Source organism: Aythya ferina, assembly GCF_964211825.1.
Source record: "Aythya ferina genome assembly, chromosome: 10".
In the NCBI taxonomy this organism is placed as follows: domain Eukaryota; kingdom Metazoa; phylum Chordata; class Aves; order Anseriformes; family Anatidae; genus Aythya; species Aythya ferina.
Window position 1 is genome coordinate 6,998,729 of NC_140306.1, and position 10,965 is coordinate 7,009,693.

The window sequence follows — 10,965 nt, forward strand, 5'->3', positions numbered from 1 at the left end:
CAGCAAACGTTTTTAAAATGCAACAAATTGTTGCTGGTTCATTCAGTAAATAGCAGAGGTTTTTTGGCAAATCAAAGGCCTTCCTTGTAAAATGACTCTCTATGTGACAGGGTTTTTTATCACTTTATTTTCAGGACATGAGACCTCACCATCTATTAATCTGTAAAAAGCTTCTAATAGTCTGTAAAAGCTCCTAGGAGCCACCCTCAGGGAATCTGATACCAGCTCCCTTTGCATTTCAAAAGGAGCTGGGCACCCACCTCTGTCAGGCAGGAGCTATCTTGCATCCCCATCAAAAGGAGTCTCACTTCAGATCGCTGCAAAATACCTCAAATCCCTTTGAACACCTGAGCTGGAGCACCCAGGCTAGGGGCAGTCTGGGGACAGTTGTTTGGCTTTATTCAAAAGGAAGATTTAGAAGTTGCCCCATCAAAATGGGAAATTGTCCGATAGAGAAATAAAAGGAAAGGCATAGGTTCTGGTTTTGTTGTTATTTATACCTAGGCCCTAAATCTTGAACCCAACCATAAAACTGAGCATATGAGGGTCCTGTGAAATTCAGTCCTAGTGTGCTGGGAGTTGTGTGGGATGAACTGGGGATTTAATATTAAAAATCCAGCAGATGAGGTCTCAACTCTCAAGATTAATGCGTGAAATGAGCTTTAGTGACTTCAAACATTAGCATAGAACATGTTTACATGTATTTTGTCTCTCCCTGCATCTTTCTTGCCATGTTATTCACCAACTCTTCTCCACAGCAACTGACTTACAGTTTGCACGGACGCATGATGGACGACCTGTTCCTTATGCCACTGCTGGGGACTGCTACAGCGCAGCCAAATGCCCGCAGGTATTTGACAATAGCGTTTCACAGGAATTGGTGCCATTTGTCATGTCCAGGCCCTCTATTAATTGCTGATCACATCAAGCAGACTCCAGTGAGTGTCCCATTCTCAAATCAGCAGTCAGAAACTTTTCCCTTCAGCCGCTCTTCCCGTTTCTTTAGGAAGGTGCCAGGTTGTTATCAGACAAGCAGCAGAACTAGCTAAGGGACATCTCCCAGGGCCTACAGCCCCTGAGGGTGCTGAGAAAGTCACCATTAAAGCAGAAAAAGCAGAAGAAATGAGGCTAGGAGAAGGGCTGTTGTGTGCACGTGTGTTTGAAGGTAGGGAGAGCAGCCGGGCACAGGCTGAGTCACATCCTCAGCTGCTTTGGGAGGTAATGCAAGATGTCAAGCTCAGTTGCTTGGAAGAAGTATGTGCTCTTGAAAGTCATTAGGAGACTAATTAACACCGTGCTACAGGTGGCTTGCTCTTTGTCCTTGGCACACCTCACTTTTTGGAGCTGGGGGATGATGAGTGATGTGTTTGCCCAGTGCCTTGGACTATGCAGACCTTGTTGGCAAAGGGCATTAGGTGAGGAACTGCAGCAAAAGGTGGCAGAGGGCAAACCTCTCCATCTCCTTCTGGCACTTTTCTGCACGGCTCAGCAGCTTAGGGATTGCCTTCTTACCTCAGGAAGGCTCATGAATGTTAATGCCCATCCTCCCGACCAGGCAGCTCGCTCCTCGCAGAGCATCTCCATTGCCAGGGTGGTGATCACGGGGAGCAAAGCTCAGAGTCACCTGGTACCATGATGTGTCAGCCTCGGGGTGTGCCCAGAGATCCCAAAATGGGCCAGGCTGGTGTCTCCTGGGGGATCTCAGGTGGATGCAGTCATACCCCTGAATTTTCTATCCACTTTGTGCATTTTGAGATGGGGGGAAATGAAGTGAAGGATATTTCTAAGAAATAAATGAAAGAGTTCTGATTTTACTGAAGTCTGGGGAAAAAAAAAAAAAAAAAAAGCTCAGTGGAAAGTACAGAAAAAAGGACAAGTGTGCCCTCTCCAGTTGAGGAGGGAGAAGTGAGAGCAGCTGCAGCACATTCCTGGGGTACCTTCTCCATCTGCCGCTGGAGCACATCAGGCTCCGCAGCTTGCCGTGGAAAAGCCAAGAATGCCCTCAATCGGCAAACCACGAAAAAGCAGCGGAAAAGAGCAAAAGCAGTGAAAAACCAAGCAAAAGCCCCCTCTTCCTTGCAGCCACAAATGAAAATGAAATTCCTGACCTGAGACATGCTGTGATTTGTACACTATGTGCTAACTACTGTCAGAGTGATGGAAAAATTGGAAACATTGCTGACACGATCCTGTTAGACAAGTGATGCTGTGGCAAGTGTGGCTGAGGCATGGGGCTTTGGGATAACCAGGCTTGTCTGCTTGCTTTTTAGGGTCGCTTCAGCATAGACCTGTATGGGACAGGCCTGTCCTTAACAGGAACAGCGAAGTGGCTCTCGCAAGGGAATTACGCAGTGTCGGAAATTCAGAAATCCCCAGTAAGTTGCAATTTTAATTATGGTTATACCCTCTCGTGGGAAATTTCTAATGGCCACGTCATCTTTTGTGTCAACATCTTCCAATTATATGCTAACAAAAATCTGACATCGATCGTTAGAAACAAAGTGTTGCCCGTAATTGTAGTGGGGAGGATGTTAGTGGGTTTAACTTGATCTAGGTTATTGCAGTTAATTAGTGAGCCTGCTTAGCTTTGCATCTGCACACTGTGAGTGCTGTGGGGCAGACCTATCTGTAATTAGTTGGCTTTGGTGGTGGGCATAGTGTGTGCATTTTGTGGCAGGCAGGGCTGGGGGCACTGGGGCAGGGATGCTGAGTGGGGATGAAGCATGCATCCTGGGAAGGAATAGTTCCCAAAACGTTTGCCCCGGTTAAAACTGTCCTAAAGAGGTCACTGCAGCCCTTTAACAAGAAGCAGATTGTAAAATGTCCTCTCCTGGGCTGCCTCGAGCCCATGAGCCTTGTCAGTACTGGGGCTTGTAAAGGAGCCTTTTCAGCAGAGGGGTTGGATGCTTCTGGTCCATGCCCTGGTGCAGGTGTAAGAGGACTTAGCACAGACCCCGTATGTTAGTTCTGGCTGGTGCTTTGCTGTTCTTCTCCACTTCAGAGAGGAGAAGCTCAGGCGGCCACCTTCGGGGTTGCAGAGGGCAGACACAATCACGGCTGGCAGAATTAAAACAAACTTTAAGGGCCAAGGGAGGCTAAGAGACAGCTCTTACCTCCCTCACCCAGTGGCATCTGTCAAGCGCTGCTCCAGGGGTTTAATTGCCAGCAGGAGCAGAAGAAAGGAAGGGACAGCGAGAAGAGATGATAGCAGCCTGCTGCAATCACAGATCGATAGTGTCAAGGGCAGGAGGGAGCTCGCCTAAAAATAAATGCTTTGTGTGAGCTTGTCCTGCACTTAAGCCCAATTTTCTGATAATTGAGGGTTGAATTCCCCTCAAGGACTGTCTGTCCATGGTAGTCACCAAGAGGAGAAAGCCTGTGCAGAGGTGGGGTGAGGAAGGCCAGATGGAGGTGTTGCTGATGCTGGCATTAATCATGACTTGGGGCTGGAGTTGCCCCATGCTTACTGGAGACCTGGCCAGCCCAGGACTGCGTTTTCCTGGGTCTCCTCTGGATTTGGAGGTACAGAGCTGATGGGGAACGGCACCATAGCACATGGCACAGCCTCACCACATCCCTGTCGTGTCCTTGCTCTGGAGGCACACCAGCTCTTACCTTCCAAATAGATGTTTCTCGGTAATGTCTGCAAATGTCCTCTGTGTCCTTCACATGCTTGCTCACCACCAAGGTGCTGTTCTTGTCTAGATGTGTTATTTCTCTCTCGTGATCCAAGTTTTCCACTCATTACAGTGGAACAAGCAGTTACTCACTGTAGGGCAGATTGGAGAAAGCAGATGTCCTTGAGATATCCCTCCAAATGGCCTTCTCCTTGGGCATCTTGCAGTGTAATAAATCAAAAGTACCCTTTCTTATTTGTGTTCACCATCTGACCTGGCAGTACTAAAGGGAATTACATTTGCATACATTTAAATATAACTGTAATTTTGCAGATTGATTTAGGCATTATTTGTTTTTCTTCCGAGACATTTTCTATTAAAGCCCTGGCTGGAGTAACCCAGATCTGGCTCTTTCACAGCCTGGAGTTCTTAAACCCTTACATGAGATGTTGCTTCTGTTTTTGCCTGCAGGATGGTACCAAAGTAGTGGGAAAATGCGGTGGTTACTGTGGGAAGTGTACTCCATCGTCTGGAACAGGCCTCGATGTCCAGGTGTTATAGCAATGGTAAGTGCCCTGCCGAGAGCAAAGGGGAATCTTCCCCAAAATGTCCTGCTGAAGGCACACAGCAGGCAATGGCTGCAAAGCACCCAGCTCCCATTCCCCAAAGCCAGCTTGTCACTCAGGTCTGGGGCACATCTTCTGGAGACTTGCTCCAGTGATAATCTGAAAAATGCCTGAAAAGTCCCATGGGACTGATGGACGCACACTCCTTTGTGAGGGGCTTCTTACATGGGGCCAGCGAGCGCACCCTGGGCAGCAGGAGCAGCTCCAATGCTCCCAGTAATGCCCATAGGAGTGATGCTGTCAAAGGGAAGCACGTTTCCACCTTGCTGGCATCTGTCCCGGCTCAGATCCCACACTGGTCTCACCACTTACAGGTTTTGAAGGCAAAACTGATGGCCTGACTCTGACGTGCTCCTTGTCTGTGCTTTGCAGGTTGTCTGGGAGCAGCCCGTGGAGACGAGATGGATGAAGGATAGCGATGCAATACCTCTGCCTTCCACTTTTTTATCTGTTTATGTGTGTATATAGATCGCATATTCTTAATGTACAGTATAATATTTATGTTTGGAATTATTTATTTTGATTTAATATTTTTGTACGTAAAATCATTATATTAAGGCTGCTTTTACTATTTTTATTTTTTATTGTTAAATCCTGCAGTCAAACCACTGCATTTTGCGTACTCTACATTATATGTAGCATTATGACAAGTGATACTTTATTGTCACTGTATTCAGTTGTTTACTTTCAATCAGTAATTTTCCTTCAGTTATGGGCTGCTTTGGCCCTCTACGGTGCTACACAATCTGCATAGGGGTATTTTTGGCATTTCAATCTGTCTTTCTGTAAGGAAAATAGACAAGACGTGCTTAAATTTGATGTTAGTGATTAGGCCAACAGCACTCAAGGAAAACATGACAATGAATACAGTGCTAGTTGCATTAGCAATCTTTATCTTTTAGGTATGTTTTGAATTTCACATGACCTCTGTGGCCAGTGCTAAAGCACTGGTTTGGTGCTAACATGGTATTTATTAACGCTCTGTAGTTTTAGTTAATCCAGTGCCTTTATCAGTAAGAAAAGGAAGAAAGCAGAAAAATTGTCAGGCGATTTGAATCGATTGAGATCTACCCCAGGTTCAGGAAAATTCCTGCAGATGGATCTTCAGCCGAGCCCCTTTTATTGGTAGGGCTCCGAAGCAAACTCGCTTTTCAGAAAAAAAGAAAAAAAAAACAACAACATACATTTCTCTGCTAATTGCATGTGCCACCGTGCTTCCTGGCTCCATCTGGCAGCGGGGTATTAACTCATCCAGGCAGGCTGATGAGCCCATATGTTTCCCCGGGCTGAGAAGCACCGCAGCTTATTAGGGACGTTGTCACAAAATCCAAACGCAGAGCCCAAAGCATCTCTGCCGTGCTCCCACCACCCTCAAGCACCTGCCTGCGTGGCTGGGGGGGCTGGGGGGAGCAGGGCACATAGGGGCTGGGGACAGCACGTCCTGCCCTGCTGCCCCGCGATGCTTCCTGGCTTCCTACTCACTGGCAGCCCATCTGCAAGCACGCAGGGCTGGGCAGGCGGCAGCAGCGAGATCAGCGTGTACTTGCAGATAACTCTGCCCCCCCCTTTGAAAACAGCCTGCTTTACGCCTACTTCTGTATTGCTTCGTATCTTCCTGGTAGGGCATCTGCGCTCTTTGCTGTCCGCAATCCAATGTACAACCAGACCTTTAATGTTGGGTTTTTTTTGTGTTGTTTTTTTATTTTATTTTTAATTGAGGGGAAAGCTCCCATAGGCACCACCGCGGCTGTGTGATGACTGCAGCTCCGCCTGTACATAGCCTGCTGCTTGCGGCATGCCACGTTTTTCGCAGAGCTTCGTAGCACGTTGAACGGGGGTGATGTGACCAGATTATTTTTGTAGTCTATGACTATGTCTCTTAATTCTTTCTCCACAATTTTACTTAGCTATAGGAAGAAGCTGCCCCGCTGCCATATGTCAGGGCAGCCAGCAGCACAAAGTACAAGGAAAGGAAGCTTTTTAGCACAAAATTGCCAGCAGTTTGGAAGACCAAAGAGTCTTGTCTGCTGATCTGGCTAAATCTTTCAATTTTGGATGCAAACACTTAAAAAACCCATCCTCAGGATCTTCTGCAAGTCTTTTACCTGCCATTACCCAGCTCCCCAGAGGAGGAGCAATCAGTCTGTTACAAAACAGTCAGATCAATAGCAATAAATTGTCAGATCCCTGGATTCATAATGCATGTATTCAGCCTGCAGAATGAAACCCGTCAGCCTGACAGTCAGGTATTGATATATTCACGTAAATCGGTAGACATCTGATGTGTGAGCAGGGTCCTGTTAAAAGGCAGCAGCTAAAGAATCGGTGCTCAGCACTTACCCGTGCGTGCCTCTGCCGCTCTCGTTAATATTCAGGCTTAGAGGAAAGAATGAGACTATCTTACTCATCATTTGGGGTGATTTTTTTGTTTTTTGTTTTGTTTAATAGCACATAAAATAAGTAGATATGATCATATCTTAAGGCTGATTTCACCTATGTTGTATGCCTATGAGTAGCAATGAGGAATTATGCCTTTCTGAGAAAAATGCCAAAAATACCATTTCAAAAGTCAAAGAAAAGAAAAGGGAAAATGGAAAGGGAAAAAGGGATAGGGAAAGGGAAAAAAGGGATAGGGAAAGGGAGAGGAAAAAGGGAAAAGCAATAGTTACGGAATAAAGATTTTTTAATGATAATTGCTCATGTATAACTTCTGTAGGGGAAAAGGGAAAATTGCACTATGAACTTTAGAGAGAAACAGTGGTGCTTAGAAAGTACAGGCTTATTATATTTTCTGTAATGAAGTGAATGGCTATTTATAAAAAGAAATATTATTTTGACCTGTACACATTCCTGTCTACCATATAGTTTCATAACAGCTAATAACAGAGCAAGAGAAACCTAAAAAAATATTAAATAAACTATAAGGGAAGAATTGATAGATCACTGATTCACTAGATTATGATTCATTAAAGGGCTTCATTAAATAGGAACAGACTTTGAGGACCAGAGGCCTTCAACACTTCTTGTTCAGGAAACAACTCTGGGTTTTGTATATCAATGCCATTATTTTTCTACAAACTTTTTTGTTTTGTTTTGTGAGCACTTTCCTGTACAGTATTTCTTTTCTTTCTGGTTATATTCAAAAGGAAACGAAGAGACCTGTAAGAGATGTCTGTATGGTCTTTCTGCATTTGCCATCGTATTTCAATACCTGTGTGCTATTATAGAGGCAAAATACTTTGTACACAAGGGAATAATACAGTGAATGGTAAACATCCATTTCTGTGCTGGTTTTTATTCCCAGGCTTTGGGTTCCTTGTTCTCTTGTCTCGTGTGAAAGGAGCAGGAGGGGCAGGAATGCTGCTCGTGCAGAGCCCTTCCCTGTGGTCCAGGGTCCTGAGCTCTGCCTGCTGATGCTCCCAATTCTTGTCCAGGGGGGAACAGCCCCAGGTACAAGGCGTACCCCTCATTCTACAAATGTGCCTGAAGGATGACTTGGGATACCGGACCCACTAGTGACGCTGCAAAAATAAATCAACTTAGAAAATTTTTTGGGAAAAAAAAAATCATTTCAAGTCTACAAGAAAACGTATGTGGAACAAAGTTGGGTTAAAAGGAGGCAAACATGGGGACCAACTCCCAGGAAGGAAACCAAGCAGCAAATTGCAGCCAGAGTCTGGCATCTGCTGGCTTGCCCTTAGGCTGGGTGCTACAGGCAGGCTGCAAATGGGGTGATGGTAAACAGGGATGCCTCCTGGGGAGCCCTTTTAGCCTCCACACAGCCAGGATGATTTTCTCCAAGCTGGCAAGCTGTCATCTACTACAGCTCCTGCAGAATTCCCTGTGTGGATTTAGTTTTTTCTTTCTGATGTTAACAAAACAGACAATAACAGAGATGTGGCAGCAATCACAAAAGCCTGGGTTTTCTCCCAGCTCCCCCTACTCCTGGCCGGTCTCTCAACCTCCCACAGGTCCCGGTGCTTCAGAGTTTCCCAGGTTTGTTCCCACCCACCGTGATCACACGATGTCCAGCTCTGACATGCCCCATCTCAGGATGAGCATGGTGCAAACGCAGCAGAAGCACATACCTGAAGCTGTGGCTCACCAGAGCCTTTAAGCACGTACTGAAATCCCACAGAAGTCATTTGCTAGGTGGTGATGTGTCAAGAGTTCTCCTTTGGGCTTGCAGCCAGCTGCCTTTTCCAAGAGGACGCTGAGCTGTGTCATCCATCCCTGGAGCTCAGCGATGTGATGGTGCCACCACACTGGCCAGCACCAGGAGCAGCCAGGGAGACAGCTCAGCCCCACAGCTACTTCCCCAGACTTCTCTCCTTAATTGTATTAACTGTCTTCAAATACTTGCTCTTAAATGGCCCGAAGCTTTCCATCAGTCAGGCTTTGCCCTGATTGATAACCAATGCTGTTTCCATTCACATTCACCAATAGGTTTGAAGGCCAAATTTAGCATATTGGAAAACCAAAGCCTTTCTCTTTAGCAGTGTGTGTTCTGCTTTGAGAGCTAAGCTACATGCAAAAGCACATTCCAGCAGCAGGCTTTCTGCAATTACATAGCAGTAGAGATATAAATAGACCAGACTATTTCCTAAAACATAATCTAATTTATTGTCATCATGGCAAATCAGCAATTATATGTTTTAAATGATACTTTTCTTTATAACATATCATTACCCATTTTCAGATTACATATTCTTAGCAAATTTTGACTGTGGTGCAACTCTCTTCACTTGGTAATTTCAGTGTTGCTAGCAAAAAAAAAAAAAAAACATGGTTACTGGTTAAAAATTCACTTGACAGAAAAGCATTTGTTTCTGAGCTGAAGGTCTCTATTTCTGCCTTGTGGCAGGCAACATAAGTCCCAATTAGTGGTACTAATTAGTTAACTTTCTATAAACAATTTTATGTCAACACAGCCCCAAGTCAGATTTACAGTTTAAAAAACAAGGTTCGGAAATGGAAGTAGAAATAGACCTGGAAATGGAAGACCTATAAATGATTTGTTGGAAATTTGCTCTAATTATCAGGGAAAAAAAAAAAAAAAAAAAAAAAAAGTAGTCCTTAATAAAGCTGCTTTGGGGAGAATTGTAGAGTCAGGCTGAGGATCTGTAGCATGACTGTGATCAGCTACAGGATGTAATTGCCACCCCACCAGCTCTGAGCACAAAAGTTTGGCAGGTTTTTGGAGGCTGCAGGTCAGAGTGAGGAGTTTGCATTTTTCTGCCCTTCTCTATATGTTCATCTTGTTTTGATTCTTTTTTTTTTTTTTTTTTTTCTCAGAAGATGCAGCAGATCTCTCGATACCGGCAGCTCCAGCCTTTTTCTGCTTCTGTATTTTTATTCCAGAGAGAGAGGATACATTTCTTGTACTCTCCCAACCATGATCAAATGCAGAAAACAGACCATGAAGTACTTCAAAACCTTGGCTCTGACTTTCTGTACCTCTCCAATACCTCAAAGGTGTCATTCTTTGCTATCATTTATCTTTAATAAATGACTAAAAAGGCTCCCAATGTGGGCTGCATGGAGCCACACTGCTGTGCATGGCTCCTGAATAGCATTTAACTTTCCAGCCCTAAATAATGAGGGGGTTATTTAAACACTTTTGACTCTTAGGTCCGGTAATTCTGTGAAAATTACAGTGCTCTTTTGCAGCCCTGTTGTACAGCCTACCAGGACTAATTGCTTCAGAGATGGAGTCGATCACTTCATCTCTCCAACCTTCTCTTCTGTCCTAATAATGAGCGTTTTTCTTCTACGGAGAAATTAAATTAATTTTGTTGAAGGCTGTTGGAAATGTCCATCTCAGAGAGCTAGACTTAAATTGGGATGTTCACTAGAAAACTGTCTTGTCCTGCACAGGCGTGCTTTGAAAAGTGTATTGAGAAATGGGGAGCGGCAGAAATGACCAAGGAGGGCAGTCTGGCTTGGAAAGGACATTTTCTACCAAGGCACTTACAGAGCGGGTCTCTTGGTTTCTCTGACACAAGTCTTCCTCCCGAGAGCGGTCTGAGCATTGGTTCAGGGGAAGCACTTCTGCATGTGGAAGCACGCAGAGGTGAGGCGGTGCTCCCCTCTCCCAGGGACAGGCATTCAGACAAACCAGCAATGATTTCCAATGACTGTCATTAGCAGCTGACCAGCTCAGCTCTCCCATCACTTGAACTCTTGGCATCAAGAGAAACGGCTCTGAAAGGACTTCTGAGTTCATCCTGAAGTTGCTAACCCCGGTAAGCTTCTTCCTGGCCGCAGCTCCGCAGCTCGCTTTGTGCAGGGGAAGGAGCAGAAGGCCCTGGCGGTGCCTGCCAGGCTCACACCAGCGTTTTCCAAGTATTTTTTGCCTGTTCTGGAGTAATCCAGGCAATGGGGATCGCAGCCTTCCAGAAGCAGATTTAGTTGACAAGTTTCTGACCTCTCTTTGCAACAGTGAGATGAAGAATGCCGAGAAGTTATTTTTGGACTTCGCAGAAGAGTCTGCGCTTCCACTTCAAAGTTGGCTTAATTTTTAAGCTATTTTATATTACCAAACATAAGGCACAGTTTTTAAAAAATCAAAATGGGAACAGAATACTGTTTTGACCTAACACATATGCTCTTTATACTTTATTTCCTAGGGGGAAGTTTGGTTTGTTTGTTTCAATAAAAGGGGAAAAAAAATTCAAAACTGTGAAATTTCCATGAAATGATTTCTGTCTCTCTCTGGTTAC

At 45.0% G+C, this 10,965-nt stretch overlaps 1 protein-coding gene across 4 annotated transcripts in view; it reads left to right on the plus strand.

The window, feature by feature from the left end:
- Positions 1 to 7,522, plus strand: part of ADAMTS9 (ADAM metallopeptidase with thrombospondin type 1 motif 9) — a 76,488-nt gene extending 68,966 nt beyond the window's left edge. For 3 of the 4 annotated variants that reach the window (XM_084531556.1, XM_084531557.1, XM_084531558.1), the window contains 4 exons: positions 759 to 850; positions 2,271 to 2,375; positions 4,089 to 4,183; positions 4,616 to 7,522. In XM_084531556.1, coding sequence (XP_084387682.1) covers positions 759 to 850; positions 2,271 to 2,375; positions 4,089 to 4,178 — 287 coding nt within the window. In that variant the 3' untranslated portion in view covers positions 4,179 to 4,183; positions 4,616 to 7,522. Of the gene's footprint in view, positions 1 to 758; positions 851 to 2,270; positions 2,376 to 4,088; positions 4,184 to 4,615 lie in introns of those variants that run through there. The other variant, XR_014696607.1, reaches the window with a different exon arrangement.
- Positions 7,523 to 10,965: the final 3,443 nt, after the last annotated feature.